The sequence below is a fragment of the Netta rufina genome (assembly GCF_964035555.1).
Source record: "Netta rufina genome assembly, chromosome: 27".
NCBI classification, from domain to species: Eukaryota; Metazoa; Chordata; class Aves; order Anseriformes; family Anatidae; genus Netta; species Netta rufina.
Genome location: NC_140151.1, coordinates 5,832,856 through 5,858,999, shown reverse-complemented (window position 1 = coordinate 5,858,999; position 26,144 = coordinate 5,832,856). Strand labels below are relative to the sequence as shown.

At 59.3% G+C, this 26,144-nt stretch overlaps 2 protein-coding genes across 2 annotated transcripts; one reads left to right on the top strand and one right to left on the bottom strand.

Moving 5' to 3' along the window:
- The first annotated feature begins 1,096 nt into the window (after positions 1–1,096).
- Positions 1,097–2,675, top strand: TM2D2 (TM2 domain containing 2). Its single transcript, XM_084302383.1, has 4 exons — positions 1,097–1,336; positions 1,691–1,778; positions 1,882–1,997; positions 2,138–2,675. Exons 1-4 carry the CDS (start codon positions 1,131–1,133, stop codon positions 2,349–2,351), a joined length of 624 nt encoding a protein of 207 aa, XP_084158509.1. The 5' UTR covers positions 1,097–1,130; the 3' UTR covers positions 2,352–2,675.
- Positions 2,676–10,700: 8,025 nt separating this feature from the next.
- On the bottom strand, positions 10,701–26,144 carry PLEKHA2 (pleckstrin homology domain containing A2; the record flags this gene model as incomplete). Its single annotated transcript, XM_084302416.1, has 12 exons — positions 26,043–26,144; positions 21,471–21,634; positions 19,972–20,028; positions 18,706–18,754; positions 17,865–17,962; positions 16,362–16,505; positions 13,661–13,807; positions 13,452–13,520; positions 13,242–13,312; positions 12,081–12,144; positions 11,418–11,495; positions 10,701–11,033 (listed from the first exon to the last, which is right to left on the bottom strand). The coding sequence occupies exons 2-12, from the start codon at positions 21,609–21,611 to the stop codon at positions 10,701–10,703; spliced, it is 1,251 nt and encodes a 416-aa protein (XP_084158542.1). The 5' UTR covers positions 21,612–21,634; positions 26,043–26,144.

Sequence of the window (26,144 nt, the reverse complement as noted above, 5' to 3'; positions counted from 1 at the left end):
CTTCCCACCACCATTCTGGCTTTGCAGTAAAAGGAATGAATGTAAGACAACACACCTCAAAGCCCCAAACTCCAGAAACAAATCAGAAAGGAGGCGAGAAGGCTAGGACAGCTTCTGAACAGATGTTTTGGGTCAAATGTGAGCCCGTCAGCTCTGGAAGGAAAAGCTCATCAGATCCGCCAGCGGAAATATCCCTGAAATTCATGAACAAGCAGAGCTATCGCTCAGCAGTGGTAGAAGATGTTCTTGGAAAAGGACCAGGTGAAATGAACCAGTAAATCCTGGAACTGCTGCAATGCCTGAAATCACAAATGAAACCTCAAAGGCAAGCAGTCCTGCACTAACTATATGACCAGAGTAAGACAAGGAGAAGAACCACAGCATGCAAGAACCTGGGAGATTACTTGATGTTAAAATCAAGATGTTTAACCTTTTTGAAGGCCTGGTTATGAGAGATACTCTCTTAAATAGGAATGAAAGGCAGAATCGGGAAACATTTAAAAGTGAACTTACGAAGAATAAATGTACATAAATAGAAACAAATTGCGCGTGCTGGACGTCTCACTTCCACAGGAAATTGGTAATGCAAGAGCAAGGCGTGCAATTTGACAGCCGAAACCATTAGCTGATTCAGCTGATGAGCCAAAAGGACATCGAACTAACTATTTACACCACAGGTAACGTCGTATCTAGTGTGAAAACAAAGTTCATGTGGTAGATGTTGAAAATAATCTCAGCGTTGCCTGGCTAAAGGAGGGGAATTTGGTGTTTTTCAAGAAGCAGCATCCCAGCACCCTGTGGCAGAGCAGGACCACGGAACCCAACCCCGACCAGCCCCCGGGGCCCACACCCTGCGGCACCGCCCGCGGCGCCCCCTTTTAAAGGACCCGGCCGCCTTATCCCGCCCCCTCTCGTTTCCGATTGGCTGCCCCTCCCCGCTAACATCCAATCGCCTCCTCATCCGGCGCTCACTTCCTCCTCTCCTCCCTTCTCCCCCTTCCCTCTGCTCTCCCATTGGCCACCGGCGCTTATCCCCGCCTCCCTCCGCGCTCTCCCATTGGCTGCCCGCAGCGCAGCTGCGCAGCGCGGCCCGGCGGCGGCGGCGGCGTTTCCTAGCAGCGGGCGCCGCCATGTCGCGGCGGCGCGGCGGGCCGCTGGGCTACGCGCTGCTGTGCGGCCAGGCCGCGCTGCTCCTCGCCAACCTCCTGCTGCTGCGCGGGGCCTCCCGCGCCGCCCCGCACAACGCCTCCGAGCCCGACCCCACCGGGCAGGACCCGCCCGCCAACGCCTGGGCCTACAGCGACCCGCAGGCGCCGCTCGTGCTCTGCACCTACCTGTGAGCGGGGCGGGCGGGCGGGCGGGGAGGGGCCCCTCAGGGCAGGCCCCGTCAGGCCGCGTCCCCTCGGGCAGGGACGGGTCCCTCAGGCCAGGTCTCGTCAGGCGGGGACGGGCCCTTCAGGGCAGGTCCCCTCGGGCCAGGCCTCTCAGGGCAGGTCCCGTCAGGCCGGGTCCCCTCGGGCCAGGCCCCGTCAGGCCGGGACGGGTCCCCTCAGGCCGGATCCCTCAGGGAAGGTCCCCTCAGATCAGGTCCCCTCAGGCCGGGTCGGGTCCCCTCAAGTCAGGTCCCGTCAGGTCGGGTCCCCTCAGGCCGTTCCCCGCCGCCCCTGACGTCCCCGTCCCCTCCCCGCAGCCCCGAGGAGTTCGTGGAGTGCGAGGAGCCCGTGGACCACGGCGGCAACGCCACGGCGCAGCAGGAGCTGGGGCACGGCTGCGTCAAGGTGAGCCGCGGCCTCCGGGCCCGTGACGGGGGGACAAGGGGGGGGTGCGGCCTCCGGGCCGGCTGAGGCTGAGGCTGAGCCCGAGCCCCCCCCTTCCTCCCAGTTCGGCGGGCAGGCGCACGGCGACGTGGACCACACGCGGGTGCAGTGCCGGGCGCTGGATGGCATCGAGTGCGCCGAGCCGCGGAGCTTCCTGCGCGGCAGCAAGCCCTGCATCAGGTAGGAGCCGGCACCGGCTGCAGGGAGCCCGGCACCCGCCGGGGGGAGCCGCGCCGCCGGCAGCGGGCAGCAGCCGGGCTCTGCCAGCCCCCTGCCCCGTGTCCTTCCTCCTCTGACCCACCTCTTGCCGGCGGTTGCAGGTACACCGGACACTATTTTATAACCACTTTGCTCTACTCGTTTTTCCTGGGTTGCTTCGGAGTGGATCGCTTCTGCCTGGGCCACACGGGGACCGCCGTGGGGAAGCTGCTGACGCTCGGAGGCCTCGGGATCTGGTGGTTCGTGGATCTGATTCTCCTCATCACCGGAGGGCTGATGCCCAGCGATGGCAGCAACTGGTGCACAGTGTACTGAGAGGAGCAAAGCTGGTCCCAAAGAAAACCACAGCGTCTCCGCAGGGCTGGAGATGGACGCTGCCACGTGCTGCGTGGCACCAGAACAGACTTCTCGTGCGGCTTTCTGCCTTGCACAAACGTGGATTTACAAAGCTGTAGCTTGATCTGCAGAACAATTACTCTTGTTAATTCCTCTGTACATACCTTGGACACAAAATTGTTCAGTATATATTTTGCTTGTTTACAATGATCTGGGCTTTTTTCCCCCTCAGCCGGTAAAAGTTAAAGAACTCAGACCTTGCAAACACTGGCAGTCAAATTAATAAAGTCTGGAAAGAGCTGATTCCACTTATTTTTGGTGCTGGTAGGGTACATCCACGTGGAGATGCAGGCCCCCGTCCTGTGGTTGCATGTGATGATTTGACAAACCTTTACAGCTGAAACCAAGCAGTGTTATAGAGACTGTGGCAAAGTCATGAGCTCCAATTCTAACTGACTTGCTCAAGACCATGTGCACTTGCTTCATGTGAAGCTGGGTTAGATCTGGGAGAGGCCAAACCCTTGTGGAGAATGGCACTTTCCCTTTCAGGCTGGAAAACCCGCACTGCAGCAAAAATAAATCCAGTATCACAAAATGAAGCACTTGCTTCCACTGATGAGGCTTCCCCTACCATGTCCACGTTCTAGAAGCCTACCCCAAAGCAGTACGTGTATTACTTTACAGTTACCTGGTTCTCCTCTCCCCTGCCCTTCACGGCTAAGAGCATTCCGCTGGTGCTGCAGCCAAGCGCTGGCTCCAGGGACAGGCTGCAGAGCGTGAACGAGAGGGGAGCTGAGGTGAGACCTGTAGGAGCAGCTGGTTGAGAGGTGGACATTAAAAGTCTGCGCAGTAGCAAACTAAAAGCGTTTGATTGCACTGAAGGGACTTGCAGTCAATCTAAATCTCAAATTCTGCCATGGAGCAGCCTCAGGGTGAGCTGCTGCCTGCCTTCCCACTGCTGTTGGATACTCATGTTTGCTAAAACCCACGGCGGGTCAGCGGCAACCGTTTGCACTTCACAGTCACTTCTCCAAGCTCCATTGCAGGCTCTGGTAACGTCCCCATAAAGCCAATCAGCTCGGCTCCCGTGGCGTTGGAGGCGCTGCACACATTTCTGCCTGTGACGACATTAGTCCCGATCAGTAAACTTGTGCCCCAGTTAACTGACAGCAAACGGACAGAACTGCCAAACAAGCTTGGCCTCATTAGTGAGGAAAGGCTTACTTCCACCCTGCAGCTGCAGGGGATGGCCAGGAGCCATGGGAGAGCTGGGACGGGGTTGGGATGGCAGGAGGGTAAATCCTGCATCACGCACGTCCTTGTGCGAGGCTGCCCGCAGCACTGGCAGCCACGGCACGGGGCGCATGTGCTACCGAAATGAGCAGAAGCTTCAAGCAACCACACACAAAAGAGGAAGCCCCAGCAGATGCAGTCTGAAAACTTCACAAGTTGAATAAAAACGGGAAAAGGAAGCTGTTACAGTAAGTCACACACAGACAGAACCAGCCACCAGAACCAGAACCGTATATGCAAAAGTCAATTAACGTTTGACATAAAGCACAGCAGACGTACACTCACCATTCCCACCCATTTCTGCAAATTAAGCACCCTCCAGTCGTTTGCACTCAGCGAGTTTCTGCCGGTGTTACTTCTACTTCTGCCTTCCGTGGAACTGCAAAGGGGTTCGATTTGGCAGGGAATTCTGCCTGTTCCAGTTCTGGTTTGTGGTTTGTTGCAGCAACTCCTTCTGTCTGGGGAACGGGATTTATATCCCATTTAGGTCACAAGTAATCTGAATTTGGCAGCTCTGAATAGGTCTCGGGGCTGTGGGGTGGGTGGGGGGAGCGCTCATTATAAAACTACCACATTCTTCAGACGAGTGGAACAACGGGGCTGAAAGGCCCACGGTGGGAAAAAAAAATTAAGCTGCAAGCCAGAAAGAAAAAAATAATAATCCTGTGTGCAAAAAGCCCATCATCATTAACAGCTCCCTGTGCTCTCAGCCCCGCAGCTGCCAACTAACAGCGGGGGCTCAGATTCCTCCCGCAGCCGAGGCCGTCGCTGACTGCACCAAGTGCCGGGGGTGTTGGCCATCAGGGCACCCCTTCCTCACGCCCTCGTACCCAGAAGGACAGAAGTTGCTGTGGCTGCCCATGGATTCAGCCCTTACAGGCCCGAATCTCAACTTCCTTGCCTTTTTTTTTTCCTTCAATGCTGAGCTGGAACTTCTCATGCATTCTCTGCTCTGCCTGAAGTTATGCTACAACTTGCTGTGAGCAAGGCATAGGGCAACTTGTTATACTGCACTCGTGCAATAAAAATGGATTATTGTGCTGCACGGTTTTAAAGGTTTTTTGTTTTGTTTTGTTTTTGTTTTTGTTTTTGTTTTTAAAGAGCAGGTTGCAGAGGAGGTGCCAGCACTTACCGTCAGCGTGCCCAGCCCCGGGACTTTGCCGTCCTGTCCCCATTTCGGATGATGGCCCTTGCAGCAGCAGCTGCACGAAGGCAGAATCGTGAACTGATTCTGAATTGTGCTTTCCCAAGACCAGCGTATTCCAGGCACAACTAGGGCTGGACCAGGAGCTATTCGCATGACCTTAAGGCCACGAAGGCACCCGCAGCACTGCATTTGTGAACATTAATTCAGAAACAAACCCGTGGTGCAAGAGCAAGAAGGAGTTACTGGGAGAAACGTGAATTGAACTCCCAGTGACAGTAAGTTTGAAATCCCAGCCTCAAGGTTGTGCTTCCCCATGGTTTATTTAAAGCAGGGAGCAAAGCTTTAGAAAAGTGGGAATTCCTCTGGTAAACGATGAGATTCTCTGGCCCGAGGTGCGTCACAGAAACCCTGCGGTCTTCAGACAGCACAAAGGGCATCTCCAACGCTGAGCAGGACCCGCACCACCTCGCAGACGAGGACGAGCTTGTGGCTGGCAGCAGAGCCCCTGCTGAGCCGCGAGCCCTCTCCCTCCTGCTGGTCGGGCCAGCAGGGCTGGTTCTCCCCGCCAGGAGCGTAATTACAGCAAGAAGGGCTCAGGCCAGACACTTCCTGGGTGCTACTTCCCGCTGCAATATTGCTGCGACCGCCGCGCGGACGTGCATGCAAAGAGGAGAGGCGCCCGCGAGACAGTTGCTGCTAATTACAGAGCGGATCACAGAGCCCAAACCTGGGAATTTCTGGGGCATCGCTCCCTAAGCATCCGGGAATCCCACTTAAAGCTGACCAAAGTGCTCTCTGCTGCCTGTGGTTCCCACAGCCCCGGGGGCAGCGTCTGGAGTTTGATCTTACATCGGCGATAGCATCTGTCTGAGCGCAGCCCGTGTCTGAGACCTCCGGGCCGAGCTCCTCGTCCCCTCCCTGCCCATCGCTGCTGAGCTCGGTGGCATCTTCCAGAGGCAGCGCTCAGAGCACGACGCTGCTCAGTCTGACCCCAGCGACCTCCGGCAGGCTTGGGGCAGCAGAGAAGTGAGGCAGCCAAGGCTGGAACGAGCTCCCAAACCCTCTGAAGTTGGGGGTTTGGTGTTTCGGTGCTGCGCTCTGCAAGGAGCTGTGCTGAGGCTGCAGGGCTCCCTCAGGTCACAGCACGCTGAGTCCTTGGGGACAGGCCCTCAGAAAGCCAGCGCTGGTACAGGAGGCACCAACAGCTCACACAGGGATGCAAAATGCTGGAGCTTCAAGAGAAGGCGCTGGGGCACAGTGTGCCCAGGAGCCGACTCCCAGTGCTCCGGGGAGCACGCACGTTTGCAGGGCAGACTGGCACAAAACATTTCCAAAACGTGACCTAGCAAGTCCAGTCTCCTCACCGTACCTCCCTGCCAGCCGTGTCACCTGCTTGGGGGAAATCTTTTGAAAAAAAATCCCTTCATATTCTCGAGGCAAGACGGCAGCACACTCCTGTCAGAAATATTATCAATTCTTTCTCTACTTTGGGAAAAATCTTTACCGTGCTGCCTTCCTCAGTGCAATTACGTGCTGCTCTGCTGCATGAATCACCTCTGGTGTTTTCAGTGCAACACACAGGCTTCTAATGGGCACCCACTCATTTCTTAAGTAGATTTCTGATTCACTTTAATGGGGAACAAAGCTGGAAAAGCAGTCTTACATCAAAAGTATCCTTTTGATGGAGGGGTGGGAAAAAAGATAGTTGCTAGGGTTCTAAACCTGGGCTTTAAAAATAGGCACGTTGATGTTTTTGTTTCTAATGGCACTCATTCCCATCCTACACATGAAACTCACCTGTGCACAACAGCAGCATTTATGTCCTGCATTTTTCCTGATGCCATCACAACTGCCCAGCCCACAGCGTCTGCATTTGTCCTGCGCAGTGGGAAAAGGAGAGGAGCGGGTAGGAGATGAGTCTGGGAAGGCAGCATTCGAGCCCTTTGCAGGCGTTTCTGCAGCAGCCTCCCCGCACGCTCAGCCTCCCTCAGCCCAGCCTTGACTCCCATCCCCATCCGCGCCGTCTGCAGATCTCAGCAGCCACCCCTGCAGCATTTGCCCGAGAAACTTTGCAGCAAGTTTGTTTGCTTGTCTCATTCCTTGAAAGTATTAGCATTACTACTAGTCCTCGATTGTGCTAGTTTGTTAGTAAAAAAAAAAATAATAAAAAAATGCACCACTTCTCCCAGGAATGCATCTTCCCATCAACAAAACCCTTTGTTGGAAAATGGCGCAGCTCTCATGTGAAGCTCTCCAAACCTTTCTGTTTCTGTAGGATTGCTTCCCAGCTCCCAGCAACTGGGAAAAGTTTGCTCCCGTTGCACTTCTGCTGTTGTTTATGCCCCCAGCTGCAACCGGTCGCAGCAGGGGTTTCCTAGGCTGGTCTGGGAGGAAGTTATTTCACAGCCTCCTCCTCTGTTGTCTATTTATTCAAGGAGTCCTGAAAAAAGGAGATCCTGCTCCACTCCTCGTCAACACAGCACAGGCTGCAAATGGCCACGAGAAACGTGCTCAGCTAGACTGCACCGGAAAATGTAATATTAAAAGGAAAAAACAGGCTTAAAGCAAGAGTTTTACTGGGACACTTACCTGTGGAAGTGCTCAAGCTGAGTACGATCTGGGGGATCTTACATCAGCAGGGATGGCATTTGACCCCCCTCAGGACTCACAACCCAAAATACACAACACCAATGGACAGCTTGGAAAAGCAACTGGGATTTCCTTCTTTATTTAAAAACACAGGGCAAAAAAAGGGAGATCCATCTCCTGCAGCCAGCATTTACACGCGCGAGGCGGACGATTGGCACCACGGGCTGTGGAGCATCGCCCGGCGAGGGACCCCAGTCCCTAAGAGCACTTGGAGCATGCAGCCAGCACTGACCGATGGCTGAAACCATTTGGGAGTTTTCATATAAAAATAGCAAACCCATTCCTCACTCCGCTCGTTCTGTACAAGACACCTTGAACCCGCACTCGCTACTAAAGCAGGGAAAACTCGGCACAAGCTTCATTTCCCAAAGGGCCCACGCAGGACACGGGGCAGCCACCAGGGCAATGCATTGACCCCGACACCAGTGCCAAGAGCCAAACCTACAGGACGTGGGGCACCGATTTTAGGAATCGCTGCAGAGCCCCATCGAGGTCTGGCTGTGCTCCTGTCCATGTTTCTGTCCGTCCTCGGGATAGGAGCAATTCCTGCAGGAGGGGGTCACCATCACGGATCGGGCCGGCTCTGAGCACGCTGCCTTTAGTCCCACATCCCCGTGCCACCGCCGAGGCCGTCGCGCTGTCCTGAAGACGGAGGGAGGGTGGGAATGAGACGGGGATGTCGCAACCATGCTGGAGCCACTGATAGCTTCTCCTCCTGGATAATTAACCGTAATTGCGCAACGAGCTTCTGCTTTACCATCCCAGGCCCGAGGAAACTTTGCAATTATCAAGCAACAAAAATACTTGGTACTCTGTGTTTTTGAAGCCTTGCACAAAGTAACCATCGTCCCTGCGCATTCAATGTTCTCCAGAAATGAGGTCAGAGCGCTGATATCACTAAGTGCCATAACTTTATGGTTGATAGTCTTACCAAATTATTAAAACATTTTCGGAAACAGAACATCTAACTAGCCAAAGAGCAAGTCAGCCTAGAGAAAAAAATTCAAACACTAGTGCAAATAAAGCAAAAAGGAACAGCGTAACCTAGGTTTCTACAATTAAATAACAAATATTAACATTCTCCCAGTACCATTTGCATTGATTCCCACTCATTTTCATACTCTCAATTTTCTCCAGGATTTCCACACAAGCCCCCTGTGAGCCACTCTCGCCCACCGGGTTCGGGAGGCCCCGCTCGCCGCCTCACAGGCTGTATAAAGTGTACCTTCAGCTGCCCCTCGCGGCCTAGAGCAGACCACGGGAAAGCAAAATAATGCCATCTGACAACGTACTGCTAGCAAGCCACGTGTTGGCCAACTGATTCTGTGAAAAACGAGAACGCCTCCACGTGCAGACCGCGCCTGCCCCAGGCAGTGCCGCTGCCTCCCCTTCCTGCCGCGGGCACGGAGGTGTGGGTGTGAGCACAAACCTCCCCAAAGAGACCACGCTCTGTGCAGAGCACGGCTGTGCAGGGCTGGTGTGAAGGGACAGGGGAGAAAACCTGCAGGGCATGGCCAAGCTACGAAATTCCCCTCTGGCCTCGTCTCCAACACCAGGGCTCGGCAGATGCCCGAACCTCATTTGGATGTGCAGTGAGGCAGGTGACAAAACCCCGCTCGATCCCAGGCTGCCTGAGCTGGGTTAGAGCACACAGACCTGGAAAAGGCAGGGACAAATCAGAGATTTTGCTTCTGGGGGGCACGTTAAGCAGATTTTGCAAAGCAGAGAACACGTAATGACAAAGAAATGGCAACGAGCACATAGTGAAGGGAAGCCTTGCTAACTCCAGAGCCCTCCGTGCTCTGCCAGGCTTGCTGTGCAGTTCCCACACTTGCCACCCTGGTTTATCAGACGGCAATGAGTGTGCCTGTGTCGGGGGCAGCTCGGTTCCAGCGAGCACAGGGCAGGTGCACTCAGCTCGGAGATACCCAGAGGAACAGAGAGGGCACAGCCCTCGTTCTGGGTGTAATTCCAGCCTAAACAGGCCCACGGAATGAGCGTAAAGCAACGTCTGTGCTTGAAGGGGCTGGGTGCAGCTTTCCAAAGTCACAGCCATGCAAGCTATTGCCCTGAGCGAGCAGCCAGGAGGGGTGTGCTGCTTCTCAGTGTCCGAGGCATTGCACAGGCGTTGGGGTGCAGATATCGGGCAATCTCACTTCAATTTTCTATGTGCTATTTGTCACACCTCCTACATGAGCACATTTGGTTATGGAAATGGCTCGCGTTGCTTAAAAAGGTGCTGCTCATTTTCATTTCAAGGCGGGTAAGAGGCCAGTTGGACGAGTCTTCCGAGTTTCATTAAACACTCGGCTTTTGTTGCTTTTTCTTAAAAGCCCTTCACCACTCAGGCACGTCTCTTTGGTGCCTAACTGCATGCAGCGCAGAACGGGAGACATACCTGAGGATACTCCTGCCCCCGGTCGCTGCGGCACCGGCAGCCTGCCCAGGAGCAGCTCGCAGCTAAAAATCACTAAAACCTTGCAGAGGGCATTGAGCAGGGAGTCTGCTGGAGCTTAGCAGTGGCGACAGATATAAAAAGAAGGAATTAAAAGCAAACAGATTTGCCAATACACCATTAGTCGAGCAGGGTAAAGAGCTGGTCTCCTGGAAAAAAATGTCATCAGCACTGGAAGCTGCAGCGCTTCCCCTGCTCCGAGCGCAACTGCGCCGTGGTGCAGCTCCCTGGCTGTGCCCGGGGAAGACTGAGCAGCACAAAAGGGGAGAAAAACATTTATCCAGAAACGAGAAAGGCCACCTCACTCCCCCCTTTCCTGCTTCTGAGTCCTCCTTCCAGGGGTGTTTTTGGGGAGAAGTGATGCATTTGCTGCAGAGGACACCCCCCCACCAGCAGTGCGGAGCTGGCGCTTCCCACCCCGTGCAGGAGGCAGGCAGTGCCCGGGGTGGAGGCAGCTTGCCAAAACCCCAAACTACCTCAGCCAGCCGCTGCCAGACCACAGCCCCCAGGCTCACCGAGACACAACCGAGGGGCAAGCAGGACGGGAGCCCCGCTTCTCCCCATGGAGCACAGGCACCAGGGAGTGCGTCTGGCCCAGCCCAGCGCCGCACGGAGCAGCGACAGTGGAGGAAAGGAGCCAAATCTCGTCCCAGCCGAGGTGACGGGGCAGGCGAGGTCCCAAGGGCTGGGCAGAAGTACCAAGGAGACCAGCTCGTCCAGCCCCACCAGCGGCCACGCGTCCCCAAGTCCCCGCGCCCTGCAGCCGCGGCGTGGCTCGGCGCCGTCAGACGTCGGAGGTCCGGATGCTTTCATCGTCCAGGTCGAAGGCGAAGGACTTCTCCTTCAGGTGCTGCGGCTCCGACCTGTGCCGCAGGCGCTGGCCCTGCGTGGCACCGACGTCGCGCTCGGTGAATGCCGGCACGAACACCGCGTCCCTCACCGGCACCGGCACCTCCGCCAGCGCCGGCTGCTTCCCCTCCGCCTGCGGCACCGGCGTCCACGGCTGCCAGGAGGAGGTCGAGGGGGCTTTGCAAAGCGCCTTCCTCTCCTCCACCGGCTGCCTCTGCTGGGAAGGGGCTGGCTTGGTCATGGAGCAGGACCTCATGAAGGAGATTTCCTGCAGGGACAGATGCAGAGCGAGTGCCGGTTGGTTTTGTGTGTGAGAAGCTGCTGTGAGCAATTTGCAGAGCTCTGGGGACCAGAATTAGGCCCTCTGCATACTCTGCAGAAAGGAAAGAAACGCTAAGCAAACTGCCAGCCTGAATTCAATGGCCCCTTGCCATCAGAAAGCTCCGAGAGCAGAGCAGGGCTCAGCCAGGGCCAGCCTGGAAGCCGGATCTCCCTTTTCAATCCTTTTCAAGGGACTGGCAAGCAAAGGCAGGGACAGTAGGGTAGGCACCTCACCTGGAAATGGGCTCACCGAGCGTTTACACAGGCCCGAAGTAAGCATCTTGTGAGTTAACATGATCATTATTTGACACAAAATACGAATATGACCTACCCTGGGGCGGGTTTTCAGGGCCTGAACTGCCCCTGCGATGGCGCGGATCCAGCTGTGCATGTCCTCGGGGCTGTCCGCCTGCAAACCACAGCAGCCAGGAGTCAGCCCCCCGTGCCTCTGCAAGCCTCCCAGCCCCACAGCACCGGGCTGACCCATGCACGGGGCACCACGGCCCCCAACCCAGCTGCTGCTAGCTCCTGCTTGCTCAGAAGCAACCGCACCGCCCTGCCCTCGCCTGCAAAAAGCGTTCAAGGCAGGCGGCGGGGGCGGGTGGTGGCCACATCTGCAGCATGCAGCGCGTGCAGACACAGCCCCGCACGCCCGCGATGCTCATCGGATCGCCGCGTGCTCTCGTCTCTGCTTTTTCCTGCTCGCACAAGGAGCTGCTGTTATAAATAAGCCCCAGCGGAGAAGTGAAACCGCCCGGAGTCCTCCCCGCTGCCCATGCCCTGAAGCCAGGCAGCCGTGTGCGAGCTCATCCGCCGATGTTTGCTGGCTGAGGCTGCTGGGGAACATCCTGGTTAGAGGAGGGTGGCTTGCCTTGGCTGTCAGCACTGGAATTTATTGCCTAGCAAAGTAAACTCCAGGCCTGGCAATGCCCTGCCTTGCTGACCGCCTCCACCCATCCTCGGCTCAGGAACCAGCTCCCTTCGGCTGCCGTACCTGGATGTAGAAGGTCCTGGAGCTCGTTATGATTTCAAAGAGGTTGTCCCGCATCAGGAGGTCACTGGGAACAGCAAGAAAGAGACAGTCACTACCCAGAAGTCACCATGGATAGCGAAACGCCAGAATGACCCTCACACCTACAGCGTGCTGGGGAAAAAACACACACTCAGGGTGAGCAATCTCATCAGGATTTTGGTAACAAGAGCCCAGCTCCCCAGGGACCACCACCTCCATCCACAAACATTTCAGCTCCTGCAGTTCAGCCTCTGTCCCCTCCCCAGTCCCAGAATCCCCAGCCTCATTTTAAACTTGAATTCTTAAGAATAACTGATACAAAGCCGTAATTAATGAATTACATTTTTGCTCAAGCTAAAGAAGTTTGTTTTCTTAGTTCATTTTCATTGCAAATCTTCAAGTTATTTGATTTTATCAGCGTTAGCTGCAATAAAATTGTTCCCAAGACGTTGTGTAGCCACCTGTGATAGTTTAAGGAATACGCCTGTACCCAGCTTTCAGCTGCTTTATGAACACCTTTGTTCTTCTGTCATATGATGCTATTTACTGTGCAGGGCCTCGTACTCCTTAATCTAGAGAGATAAGAGCTGTGCGAGCACGCCTCTGCCACAGAGATGACTATCAGCACAAGGAGGAGAACAGAATGACAATATCCTGCATCCAGATTTCCCCAACCTGCCTGGGGAAGCTGAAGGAAGAGAAGTTTCTTAAGAGCAAACCAAAACCGGGATGTTTGAAGAATGTCTGGAGAAAGCAAGCTCGAGACACTTGGGAATAACGCAGGAATGAACGGCAGGACGGGGGGAGCCAAAGGACCCGCTGTCCTGAGAAGGGGTCTCCTGCTGCCCCCATTCCAGCCAGGGGAGGGTTTCCAGGGGAGAATGGGGGAATTCAGGATTGGGAGGGGAAGGGATGGGAGAAGGGGACTCTGGATGTGACTCCGAGAAAAAAAAACAAGGAAAAGCAACACATCCAGAATGCTTTCTGCTGAGGCCCGTATGCTTCTCACTGCCCACCCCCAGGACCCTCTGGAGGGCTGCACAGCGCCGGGGGGGGCAAGCAGGAGGCGTTAGAGGGTTGTGAAACAGCAGCGAGCTGCAACGCGGGGTTACGGCAGGAGCAGGGCACAGGAGGAAGCATTACCCAGACTTGACCAGGCACTCGTGGGTCTTGCACACATCCTTCAGCAGGATCGAACGCAAGGGCTCCTTGTCCTGCAGAGATGAGAGGAGACCACGGTGGGCTGGGGCACCCTGCGGGGCTGCCAGTGCCGGGGTGTGCCCGCAAGCACCCCGTAACCCAGGGCTCTGCTCCAGGAGCAGCCAGACGCAGGCAGGGCTGGGGGCCGCTCACCTGCTCACACTTGTAGTAACTGATGGAAAATTCATCGAGGACGAAGTACCGGCGCTTCCAGCTCTTCCTCTGGAAAACAGACGAGGAAACCCCTGGGTGCTGGGCCCTGCGCTCTCCCCGTGCCAGGGACATGCTGGTGGCATCCGGAGCACCCCTGAGCCGGGGGAAGCAGCAGCCCAGCACTCACCCCGCGGGCCCCCAGCACTCACCACGTTGCCCTGCTTCACGCAGTAGCCGCTCTTGATGGCGGGGGGCCCGGCGGGCGGCTTGGTGGCCGAGACGGGGATGTAGCTCTGCGAGCGCCGCAGCAGCGGGTGGGCGGCCAGGTCACTGCCCTCTGCCCCGTCCCCTCCGTTCTGCAAAGGAGAGCGTGATTACCCGGGGGGGGGCACGGAGAAAGCAGGGAGGGGAACTCCCCGATGGAAAGCTGGAGGGGAGGGCGGCCCAGAGCGTGCCCTGAGCACAGCACGGCATGCACAGGGAGAATTGCAGCGCCTGGACACGAGCATGGTAATGAACGAGCGGAGGAGGGTTTTCTCTCATTGCATTTGGCTTTGCAGACTGCTGCTGGAGTACAACTCACCACGACGGTGCCCACGTGTTAAAAACAGTGTTAAGAGATTGGAAAGGCTACAAAAAAGCCCTAGAGGGGACTCGAGGGCTGAGGAAATCCCTTGCAGCAGGGGAGCTGAACTTCATCAGCCCGGCTTATCTAACACTGAGAAGCAACTCAACTGCAACAGAGAGGTCCTGGGGGAAAGGCAAGGTACGGGAGCTCTTTCATCTGGCAGAGGCAGAACAAAAACCACCGGCTGGAAACTGGAGCCAGACAAACCCAAGTTAGAAGGCAGGGAGGCTTTCCAGCCAGAGAAAGCAATCCATCACGGGCATAAACTGCTCAGGAGAGCCATAAAGTCTCCGCTCCACATTCTCACAGCCAAGCCAGCATTTCCCCGAAGGAAACCTCGATGTTTGGAGTTCGGGTAGAAAAAACCCCACTGCCCCCAGCCAGCATCGCCCCGCTCCCCGCAGCGCTGTCCCTCCCCCCCCGCGGCAGCGCGGAGGATGGCTCGAGATGAAACCTCTGTGCTCATCTCCTTCCCTCCTGCCCCTCCAACCCCTTCCTCCTGCTCTGAGGCTGAGGTTTGCGAATTGCCATAGCAGCCAGCCTTATATGGCACCCGCGCCTGAGCGAGTACCGCTGCGGTTAACCAGCGACCTGCCCCGCTCGGCTCCTTCCAGCACCTTCGGGGCAGCGTTTGGTTCCTCCAGGACAGAGGCGAGCAGCAGCTGGGCCGGCCCCAAGCTGCAGCCAGGCACCCCCAGACCTTTCCCTGGGTCGGCACCAGCCCCACCGAGCCGGGCAGCTCCATGCCCAAACCACCGTCCCGGGCACACCCAGGGGCTGGGGCGATGCTGCTGCAGGTCTGGGGGTGCAGCAGGAGCACGGGTCCCCCCAGCAGTCACCGAGCAGCCCGGGGACGGCACCATCCATCCCAGGGCAGGACCAGGAAACCGTGAGCGTGCCCAGGAAGCAGGGAGAGTTGCCATCTCACCCCAGGGCAAGCAGCGAGAGCGCAGAAAATAGCCCAGCGGCTGACGCATCACCTCCAAAAAAAGCTCCTCTGTGAAAGAAAAGTCAGGAGAGGGCTGAGGATGGAGCTCGCTGCTTCTGGGCAGGGGGAGGAGGGCAAGGCGAGCTCGCTGCTCAGGGGCACTGGGAAGGGGTGGCTGCGAGCCCCAGCCCCGTGCAGCCCCCACAGACAGGGAAGTGTGCGAAGTGCCCACCAGTGAGAAGCACTGCGAGGGTTTAATTCCTGCTCTATTTCGGTGCTGCCACCGTCAGGAGCCAGAGCCGGTTGCTGAGCACCCGGAGGCGGGGGTCACCCGTGGCCCTGCTCCCCCTCCACGAGTGGAGGGCAGGGGGCTGCAGGACTGTGGGACGCGGTGCCAGCCCCCACCCCGGCTACGAGCCTGTCCCTGCCTCCCCGGGGAGAAATCCCCACCGGCCCCTTGGCTGCTCCCATGGGGGCGGCAGCTCGTGGCCCCCCTGCCCCAGGCACCTCGGGGCAGGATCTGGAGCCAGGTGGTGCCGTGGGGTGCCCAGGGGCAGCGGGTGCCCCCCTCCTCCTCACCCCTCCCCATCTCTTCATAATTCAGAGCGAGACAAAGCAGAGGTGCTCAAGGTGCTAAGTGCAGCTATTTATACAGCGAGTGGGAAGGTTTGGCAGGCACTCAGCTGGTTTCCAGAAATGAAAATGCAAACCAGCCTCCCGGCAGCCCACAGCCAGAACCTGCCTCCCCCTGGACCCCACATCGTGCACTGCTGTCCCTTCACCCCAAATCTGCCCAGCTGGAGCAGCCCCTGGAGCACAGCCTCCATCCATGGGGACATCGCCAAGCCTCTGAGGGCCATGTCCATGAGTTCTGCTGCTCCAGCGCCCGGGTTAGGGAACAACAGAGCCCATTACTGCTGGGTATTAAACAGTATTCTCCATTCCTTGCACAGGGCACAAAGCATGGCTGTGGCAGAGGTGCCCTTGCCTGTCACGAAGGAGGCTGCCACCTTTCTGCTTACTCCATTACCAGCCGCTCTAAAAGCACTGGGAGCACAGACACGAGTGCCACGCTGCTGTCACATCCAAACCAGCCCAGAGCCTGCGGCCAAGAGGCCAACCAGCTGCCAGGGTTTGCAGCCCCCTGCTCTGAGGCATCTCCACATCAATTCCTGGTTTCAGCCTTCTCATCCCTGCAGCAGAGCTCCAAATCCCGACCCCAGCTGCAGCCCACAGGCTCACAAGGAGCAGCCTCGCACACCCGTGTGCTTTCTGCTGCTCTCATGGCTCCCCAGGGCCGCCAGCAGCAGGACCGGGCACTTCTGTCGGAGAGCAGCACGGCCCGGAGGCTCACCTGGTTGATGGAGATGGGGGTGTGCACCACCACACCCCCGATGATCTCGGTTTTGTAGGCAACCTGAGGCTTCCTATCCTGCGCCTGCGGCACCGCCGGGGGCTTCGTGATCTCTGCGGGCGGGACGCCACCGCCCTTGGGTACCTGCAGGGCAAAGGCAGAGGCTGAAGGCCACGGGGCTGCTCCAGGCACCACCACATCATCCTCCCCGCCTGACCCCAGATATGGCCCTTTAAGAAGAATAAAGGGAGGCGACACCCCAATTAAGGAGGGACACCCCAATTAAGGCGGGCGCGGCCGCACCCGGGCGGTTCACAGGAGGAACCCAGACAGAGGCGGTGAGTAACGCGGCATCACCTCGCAGGAGTCTGCGACCGGCCTCTGCAGCCCAGCGCATCTCTGGGACACTTGCTCCTTTAATTTTCCCCACTCAGAGCTTTCAGCCGCCGAACGAGGCTGAGCTGCAGCACGTCCAGGCGCTGTTTTACACCGACAGGCCGGGCAGGCTGCGTCTGCACAGCACAGGACAGCGGGTAGGGACACGGCCCCCAGCTCCCAGCTCCTGCCTGGTTTTCCCTCCTGTGCTGCTTCCCCCAGCTCTGGGAAGAACGGCAGGCGGCCAAGCTTCCCCCCCAGCCAGCACTCTGCTTCTCTACCAGCATTAACCGGGGGCTCTGGGCCACCCTCCTGCTCTCTGCAGGCAGCAGCAGCGGCTCAGCCCCGCAGTGATGCCGGGGAGCCGCAGGAAGCGGTTTCGCCACGGGGGACATTGCGTATGGGCAGCAGCCGCCTGAGCAGCAAGGAGAGGCAGGAACCGGGCAATGCGCCCAGAGCAAAGTCCCCGTGAGAAGCAGAAGCTGAACCTGGGTCTCGGCACTGGGAGGAGTGCCCAAACCACAGCCCCATCCTCTGGTCCCACAGGCACCGGGCACAAATGCCCCCAAGTCCGGGGTGCCCCCAGCCCTGCTCAGCGCACGGGGAGGGAGACGAGAGGCTGCTGAGGGTCTGAGCCCCAAAACTCTCCCCGCAGCCCCCTGTGCCTCTGGGGACTGACACCAAGCCTCAGAAGCCGTCGCAGCACAGCGCAGCCTGAGGAAAGCCGGGCACGAGGATAAATGTGGGCAGAGGGAGGGGGGCAGCCACGGTCTCCCACCCCGAGCCGCCGCTCGCAGGAGGGTGGGCACGGGCGCAGCGCATCGGCTCGAGGCAGGAGCTGCAGCCCCGGGCACCCCGCTGCCAGCCCAGCCGCTCGGTTCCCTGCCTCCCACCCTGCTGTGGAGGTTTTGTCTGTGGACAAGGCCACCCGAGCCCATAAAGGGGGCAGGCGGCGCAAGCCAGAGCCTGTGCAGTTGGTTTGAAAGAAAGAAGCCCTGACAGCCGCAGCAGGGAATCGGTTACGGGCAGCCCCCACCCCACAGAGGGAGAAGAGCCCAGAGCTCATGGGGACAGGGACATCTCCAGCAGAGACGGGCACAGCAGGAGCGAGGGCGCAGCACGACATACCGTGATCTTGCTGGCCCGGTTGAGGGCCTCCACCCAGTCCTGCAGGTCTTTCTGATCGCTGGCTTGCAGGAAGTAGCGCTGAGATAACGCATTGATAACTGCCAGAGAAGGGAAACAGAAGAGTCAGGGAACCCCGCTCGGTGCTTAGCGTTGTCAGAACAAGTGAGTGGTTCTGCAAGGCAGCAGCTCTCAGCTCCTGACCCCGGAGCACTCTGCAGACACCGATTTTGTAGCCTCTTGGATTGTCACCCCTTGTAGCCCTGGGGGACGGCGCTCGGGCACCCCTTGGCAGCACCCCCACCCCAGAGCTCAGTGCCAAAGCCACAGAAGCCATGTAGGGACCTGAGGCCAAGGCTGTGGCATGGCCCAAACCAGGAGCCAACCATCCGAGGGCCTCCCTCACTCTGCACCTTCAGCTCTCCTCCGAAATGTGCACGCAGCCCCAGCAGGGTCTGGGAACCTCCCTGGGGACGGGTCCCTCTGGCCCTGCAGCAACGCTGCCTGCTGGATGTGGGCCAGGGGAAGCTCTCGGGGAACCTCTGCACCGCAGCACCGGGGATGTTTCGGGTTGCACAAGCTCTGGAGGAAGCAGCCATGGGCCCTGCTGTGCCACCAGAGCTGCCCTGGCACTCCCCAGCCCCATCCTGGTGGGCTCCACAGCACAGAGAAGGCAGAGCCCCTCGGGGAGCGCACCCAGGGGGGGACACGCCGCGTGCTCCGATTGCTGTGTGGGGTCACAGCCCCCGTGGTAAGGCACTGCCCAGGCAACGCTGCTCCTCTGGGACAAGCGTGTGCCCGTGCTGCCGCTTCCCCCACGCCCCACTGCTGTCCCCAGGCTTACCGAAGCAGAACGGAGTTTTCGGTTTCTGTTTCGGGGTGGCGACGCTGACCTGTGACAGAGCAGACGAAAGAAAAAATGAAGGATAACCATGAACACTAACAATGTGCCGAAGGGGTGGAAGTTTCCATGCATGTGCACCAGACCATGGGCAAGCTGGCGCTCCCCAGGCACCGGCCGTGCCCCCGGTACCTGCCTTGCTCGGACAGCAGCCCCAGCTCCCCACTGCCCAGGCAGGCTTTGCAGCAGCACTACTGCACTAGAAGCCTCCTGCCCCCGGCACCGCACAGCCCACGGGCGGGCAGCCCCGAGGGAAGGTCAGCACCAGCCCAGGCTTTCATCCGCCGCCAGCCCCCCGAGGCACCGGCTGCACTGCGAAGAGCAGAAAGCTTTCAAGGGCCTTGGAAGTGAGCGTTCCTGCCGGACCAACATTGTCGCTCTTGTCAGCAATTAAGAAAATTGAAGGAAAATAGCAGTGGTTTCTCCCTAAAGAGCAGGAATCATTTATATAAGAATAATATTCCCCGGGGCTCCAAGCACAGCATTCACGGAGTATTTATTCTGACAGGCTTCCTCCTTCCGAGCCAGTCTATAATGCTTTAAATATGTTTTCTCAAGCAAAGCTCCATTTTTCTGGCGTATTTACAGCTGGTAGTTAGAGCCACGGGCATAACCCAGCCCCGCAGTTTGTGACCAAATGCCGTCCTGCAGCAATTTTCAAACAGACTAAAACCTATATAATTTATAAGTGCGGCTCTTTCTGAAATGGGGAAGGCTCAGCCTCCCAGCATTGCTTCATCTGAGCTTAATTTATAAATCATGATTCAGCAGGAACACGGAGATCTGTTCGATTCTCTCCTGGCTCCGATGATGAGCGGGACCCGGCGCAGGGGCAGGACGCAGCTGCACACAGCCGTGCCCGCAGCTCTGTGCCACCAGGCTGTGGGGCAGTTTGGGGGTTTTGCAGCGTTTTTGCCTGACAGCGAGAGGAACCATGGGGCCATCTCCGTTCCCATCTCCACGGCACCTCTTGCAGGGCTTGGGCACGTCCCCGGCCGGTGCAGGCTGCAGTGGGGCTCGGTGCCCCAGCCCCAGCCACCGCCAGCTCCACTGATGCCGTGCTCCCATCCGGCCCCGGCCCCCGGCCCCTTCCTCACCGCAGAGCAGAGCGGTTCCTCTTCCTCCCACGCCCCCGAGGCACGCAGCGGGGATGGGAAGCACTGCGGGGTAGGGGGACGGCACAGGGCACCCCAGCCCCGCTGCCCTTACCTTGGAGATGTAGGTCAGCTGCAGAGATCCAACAGCACCCGCACCGATGGCCAGGTTCTGCAAAAACAAAACGAGCAACGGGAGTGAAACGAGAGGGAGAAGGCAAGGGGCGAGTCAAGCGCCCAACGTTCAGCAGCAGCAGGGCCAAGTGGTGAAAACATCAGCCATGCCCCCGGCTCGGTCACTGCCCCTCTCCAAGCGCCCACCTTTCCCGTGCCCCCATCCCTCCCAGCAGCTCCTTGCCGAGCTCTGGCCCTGTGCACGAGGCTGTGCCACTGCCCCCCAGGGCGGCCGGGTGCTTCTCCTTCCCCACTGCATGGTGCTGAAGCAGCCCTGGGGATGCTCACCGGGCGGCAGGTGCCTGCCCAGCTGCCAGCAGCACCAGGAGGCTTGTCCCAGAGCTCAGCCTTGGCTCTTTCTCATTTGAGCTTGACAGCAGGCACTGGGGAGCCCCCACAGACAGCAGGCATTGCACCAGGCAGGGACCTGGCTGCACCGAGCGCTGACATTTGCCCCGTGACACCGCTCCAAGACGAGGAGTGTTTCCTAGGAGCTTGCATCCTTCCTGTTTTCGCTGCCTTTACACCAAGACACGAACTGCAGGGGCTGTGCGGGCTCCTGCAAGGTATCAAGTGCTGCTGGGGGGGCTGGAGACCACAGGGGTGCCGGGACGTGCTGCCAGACCCTGCACTATGCCAGGACATCGGCTCCTGCCCAGTGCAGCCCGTGGCAGCCCCAGCCCATGGCTAGCGGGACAAGGCAGAGGAAGGAGACGCTGCTGCAGCTTGGGGCTGCTCGTGCAGCCCAGCACGTGCAAATAGGAGCTCCGGGTTTATTTTCCTTGGATGCGACATCCAAAGAGATGCAGAGTTCAGGACTGCTGGTGACCCAGGCTGGTAACAGATGTAATCCCACTGCGCTGCTGCTTCCTCAGAAAGCCCAGCGCAGGAACCAGCCCGGGCTACTTGGGAATGACAGATTGCTTCCAGATGGGGCCAGGCTCAGCACCGCCGCTGCTCCGCAAGCCAGCAGCTTCACCCCGAGCAGGGAGAAACCCAAAGCTTCCCTGCAGACTGCACCAGGCTTTGGATGAGGCGGCAGGAGTGGAAAATTCAACCCCAGGCTTGGAAAACAAAATGAGCCCAAGCAATAGATGGGGGGAAAAGCCCTACCCCTGTGCTTCGTGCTGCTGTCAGGCAGAAAGCATTTCCCTCAATTAAACCACAGCGGAACAGGCACAAACGTGACACGCTGCTGTCCCCGACACCAGGCGTGCCCTCACCGGCCTGCTCGCTTTTTATATTTTAATATCCCACTTTTTTGTGTGTGGAGAAGGCCTCCTTTCTACATCACTGACTACACCACGCAGAATCCATGCCGGGGGGGTCACCCTGGGAGAGAGACCAGGCTCGTGGCTGGCAGCGCGGGGCAGCGAGGGGACCCCCGTGCCGGGCAGCTGCAGGGAGGGACCCAGCGGGAGCGCGGCCGCGGAGCCCTACCTGCGGGTTGTCCATGTACCACAGCAGGCAGTTGGCCTGGGTGTCCAGGATGAAATACCTCCGCAGAAACTTGCCGCAGGTCTCATTTTCCTCGATGTCCAGGAACCCGCAGATACGGTTCTGTCGGTCCAGGTACGGCATGCCGGGCTCCTTCTGGCATCACCCTGCAGAGGGACAGGGCAGGGGAGAGGTGGGTGCTCTGCTCATACCCCGCTCCCCACCTCCGTTAGCTTCAACCCCTCCTGGGTGAGGGCTCAGCCCCCAGCTCGCAGCACAAAGATGCCAAAAGGGAGAGGGAAAAGAATCTGCTGGGACTGATCCACATGGGTGTGCTGGCTGTCCCCTCACTGAGGAATGAGGCCTTGCAGAGATGTGTCCCACCACCCCAGTGAAGGGTGCTGGAAGGGCGCAGGAGCCTGCACAAGGCTCCCGAGAGCAGCCAGGGAATCCACTCCTCATCCCGTCCCCCTGCGGCGCATCCCATGGCCACCGGAGCTTCCTGCAGCTCCCATTTCTCAAGCTGTCCCCAGCTCCCAGCCAAACTTCTGCTGCCTCTCCCAGGCCTCCAAAGCACACGGCTCAACACAGTCAAAGCAAAATGAAACTGTCCCTCCGTGCAGTCACGCTGTGGGGAAGCTGCCAGACGAACACAGAAGTCATCCAGCACGCTTCTGTGGCAAGGAGGGGGTGCCAGCATGACGGCCTCGGGTGCAGGCAAGAGCCGGGCAAAACAGAGCAGCGAGCAAGGACCGAAATAGCTCAGCGGAGGAACTGCAGGAGTCTGGACACCAGGGTGCCTGCAGGAACCACAGATGGACTTGATCACCGCACGCAGCTGAACAAAAGCTCGCTGGCCCTGCTGCACGGCTCCGGGCGTGCTCGGCACGGCGTGGCTCTCCCCAGGCTCTGCAGCCAGCGCCAGCAGGGTCCGCAGGGCAGGGATGGACCATGCCGAGGGGCAGCCCCGTGCCCCAGCACGGCCCCTCCAAACGGGGCAGAGCAGCCACAAAGGTCCCCGGGCAACGCAAGGCCCCCGGGAACTGCCAACAAAAAATAACCCCGCGGCAGGCTGCGCACTAGAGAGAGCCCGAGCACACTCCCAGGAAATGGAAAACAATCTGCAACTCCAGCAGAAAATGTGTGCAGCCAGGATGCGGAGTCAGCAGGGAAAACAATGACCAACGTCCACGGGGCGCAGCCGTGTCACCGGGGCTGCTCGGGGCACAAACCCTCTGCAGTGCTGCTCCTCAGCTCGAGGCACAGCCCAACGCCCGCCGCGCGGGCAGCACGGGGCCAGGGTGCGTGCGAACGGACTCTGCTCGCGTCCCCCGTGGGAGTTAGACGTGGACGAGACCCAGCATCGCTCTCGGTCACACCACGGGAGCAGCAGCCACTTTGACTCAGTGGCAGCGGGTGCACGTTGCCACCGCTCACATCCGCAGCACCCGCCCGCTGCGCATGGCAGCCACGGGGAGGGGAGCCCGGTGGCACCTCGTGCCACTCTGCTGCCCGTCGGACCAGGTCGCTGTCACTTCCAGCCCCGCAGTAGGAGCAGGACCAGCACGGAGACCCGCGGGCTGGCCAGGCACGGGCTGCAGCTTGGGCAGAGACCCCAGCCCCGGTGACAGGGGACGGAGGCAGCGGTTACCGAGAGGATGCGCGCTGAGCTTGGTGCGGTTTGTCCGGTAGAAAAGGAGATGACTTGTGCAGGTGCCAGAAGAGGAGGCTGCACAAATAAAAGATGTCATGCAGAAAAGGAGGAAATACTATTTTTGAGCTGAGTAGCTGCAGTGGAGTGGGGCCCGGAGTGGCAAGTGTTGTGCAAGAGCTGCGGTGCAGCTGCAGAGGTAGAGGTGGCAGCGCACGAGGCAACCTGGCGTCAGCACCTCGGCGTCACGTCAGCGCTCCAGAGATGGGTATCGAGGCTGCACGGGGGGGAAGCTGCCCCGCTGCAGTAGAAAGGATTGTTTCAAAACAACACGGCGGGCTGATGCAAAGGTTATGTGGGCACTTCACATTTCGCTGCTTTTTTGTGGGTTTATTTTTGTGGGGTGGGGGAGTGCACAAAAAACAGATTCCCAGCCGACTTCAGCCGTACTAATACGTTCAGACCAGGCTTCTTTAATCGCCTCCTGCTGCTAACAAAAATCCAGAGGTTTCTGCTTATGAAATGGAAGAGAAGGGTGTGAGGTGGGGTGCAGCACCACCTGGCTCTGGCAGGCAGCTCAGGGGCGAGTCCCCAGCTCCTCGTGGCTGCGGTGCCGGACCCCCGGGATCCCTCCCGCAGTTCCTTATCTCCCCCCTCGCCATCCTGGATTAGCAGGGGCTCGACTAAAAGCACGCAAAGCAGCTCAATTCTTCCGTGCAAGCTGACCTCAGATTGCACTTGGATATGCAAAAATCATCGGGCAGAGGAGATAACGATCGCTCCAAACTCTGCCTTCCGGACTGCGCTGCTCTCAGCGAGCAGGAATCTTCCCCATCCCTCCTCCGGGGCCGTGCCGCTCCCCGGCTGCTCCCAGCCCCTCGCAGCACATGGGCTGCCCGGCTCCTTGTGGCCGCTGGGAATTCCATTTTCCCATAGGAAAATGACAAAAGTAGCAGCTCCAGCTCTGCCAGGATGTGGGTATTTGGTCCTCCTGCTCGGGAACTCCACAAGGGCCAGAAAAAGCTCACTTTACACTAATGTTTACTATTTACACAGCGCTTTATAAACTCAGAGTCATAAATATTTGTATGCAGGACCCAAACTTGCCTTTGCCATAGGAAGGACACAAGACTAGATCTGGGGGGGAGAGTAGGAGGGATTGAGCAGAGAATCAGAAAGTGATCACTGTTCAGGAGTGCTACCGAGCCCTGCAGTCCTCACGGGAGGAGGTGCTCGAGCTTCAGATGAGCCCCGTGATGGAAACCTGAGCACTCAGAGCTACGATTTACCACGATGCCAGGGCCTCATTCGTGCAGGCTAACCTGCTGTCCAGCCACAGCCCAGAGACCCTCCCAAGCACTGCACTGACCCAGGCTCTCAGCTTCTCGTTCCTGGATCCAAATCAAGAACTGATGCCATCGCGCAGAGCGGCACAGCGAGGGCTTCCAGGGTTCTCCCCAGCCTCAGAGCTGACTGGCTCACCAGCATTGCCCAAGCCCTGGTGCCCCACCAAAAGGTACAGCCAACCCTTCTCAAGCTCGGCTGATGGGATGACAAGAGCAATCGAGCTACAGAGGAAGATTTGCAGCAAAACGAGGTGCCAAATCCCCTCCCCTTGTATTCCGAGGTGGAGGCACGCCGCTGCCTTTGCCCCCAAGCGGGTGGGGAGCCGTCCTGATATGCAAACCCTGTTATGTGGCTCCTGTTGGTTCCACGGCCTCATGTGTGGCTGCAGTGCCAGACTTTCCAGGAAGCACCCCCAGGACGCCAGCACCGCCCCACCGCGGCTGCCTGTGCCCTTTTGTACCCCGCTCCCTGCACTCAGGGTGCAGCTCCAGCCACGGCAGCGCTGCCCGCGGAAACCTGGCAGCAGGAAGGCGCCTGCAGACCTGCCGCCCTGAGCACCACGGAGGTGCAGGCAAATCCTCAGCACCCCACTCTGCAACACAGCCCGTTGTGCCTGCAGACGGTCACGGCATCCTCCTCCTCTCCCCATCCATCTGTCCAAGCTGCCCCGGTGCCACTCAGGGCGTGGGACCAGCGCCCGTGCGTGCAGGGCTGCGAGGCGCGGCGGTGGCTGCGCCACTTCCTTCTACCTGCCCTGCAGAGCAGTTTCCAGAGCTTGCCCTATCGACGTCTGTCTGGTGGCAGGCACACAAGGCAGAGACGGCGTAGGAACAGCCCAGCGACTCACTGCTGCTCGATCCAGACGTGCCTTAATGGAATAATTAACCTGTTGAAAGCAGGCTGGGAGCAGCGAGGGTACGCTTCGTCGTTTCACCACGCAGTCTGGGGAGCACGCTTTAAATAACCGCGGATCCAATCCTCTCTGCGCTTTTGCTGCCCAATCCTTGCAGCACAGCCCCACAGCAGGGAGCGGTGCGTTCAGCACCCCCAAATCTCCCCGCAGGGCCCCAAAACCGCGAGCCGCCGCGGCAGGAGCAGCCCCCGCCGCCCCCTGCCCTCAGCCCCTGGGGTGCGGGACCGCGCCGCGACCCCCCCGGCAGCAGCGAGGCCGCCCCCAGCGCACGGGGCCGATGCCGCCAGCCCCGCGGGGGGAGCTTCTGCAGCGCCCCCCCCGCCGACGGCCCGGACCCGCGGGGGTGTCCCCGGGACAGCGCCGACCCCCGGGGAAGGCTCCCGCCCGCCCGCACCCGGGCACCGCCAGCCCCGACCCCGCTCCCGGGAAGCCCCCTCGGGGGGCAGGGGGGGCTCTGCCGGGCAGCCCCAGCCGGCAGCGACGGGATACGGGGGATGGGACCCCGGGATGCTGGGGGTCCCCGCGCTGCCCCCTCCCCATCCCCGCCCGGACCGGAGGGGCTGCAGGGGGGGCGCTGCCCCCGGGCACGACGGCGGCGGCCCCGCTACCCCCCCCACGGCCCCGCGAGGCGCTGTCCCCCCCCCCCGCCCGGCCCCGCACTCACCCCGCGGCGTCCCTGGGCTGCGCCCCCCGCGCATGGCCGGGCCGGGGGCTGCGGGCTGCGCGCACGCCGAGGCGCGGAGGAGGGCCGGGCGGCGGAGGGGGT

Coding starts and splice junctions, on each gene's coding strand:
- TM2D2 (XM_084302383.1), top strand. CDS start 1,131: ATGTCGCGGCGGCGCGGCGGGCCGCTGGGCTACGCGCTGCTGTGCGGC. Junction 1,779..1,881: donor TGGGGCACGGCTGCGTCAAG/GTGAGCCGCGGC, acceptor CCTTCCTCCCAG/TTCGGCGGGCAGGCGCACGG. Junction 1,998..2,137: donor GGCAGCAAGCCCTGCATCAG/GTAGGAGCCGGC, acceptor CGGCGGTTGCAG/GTACACCGGACACTATTTTA.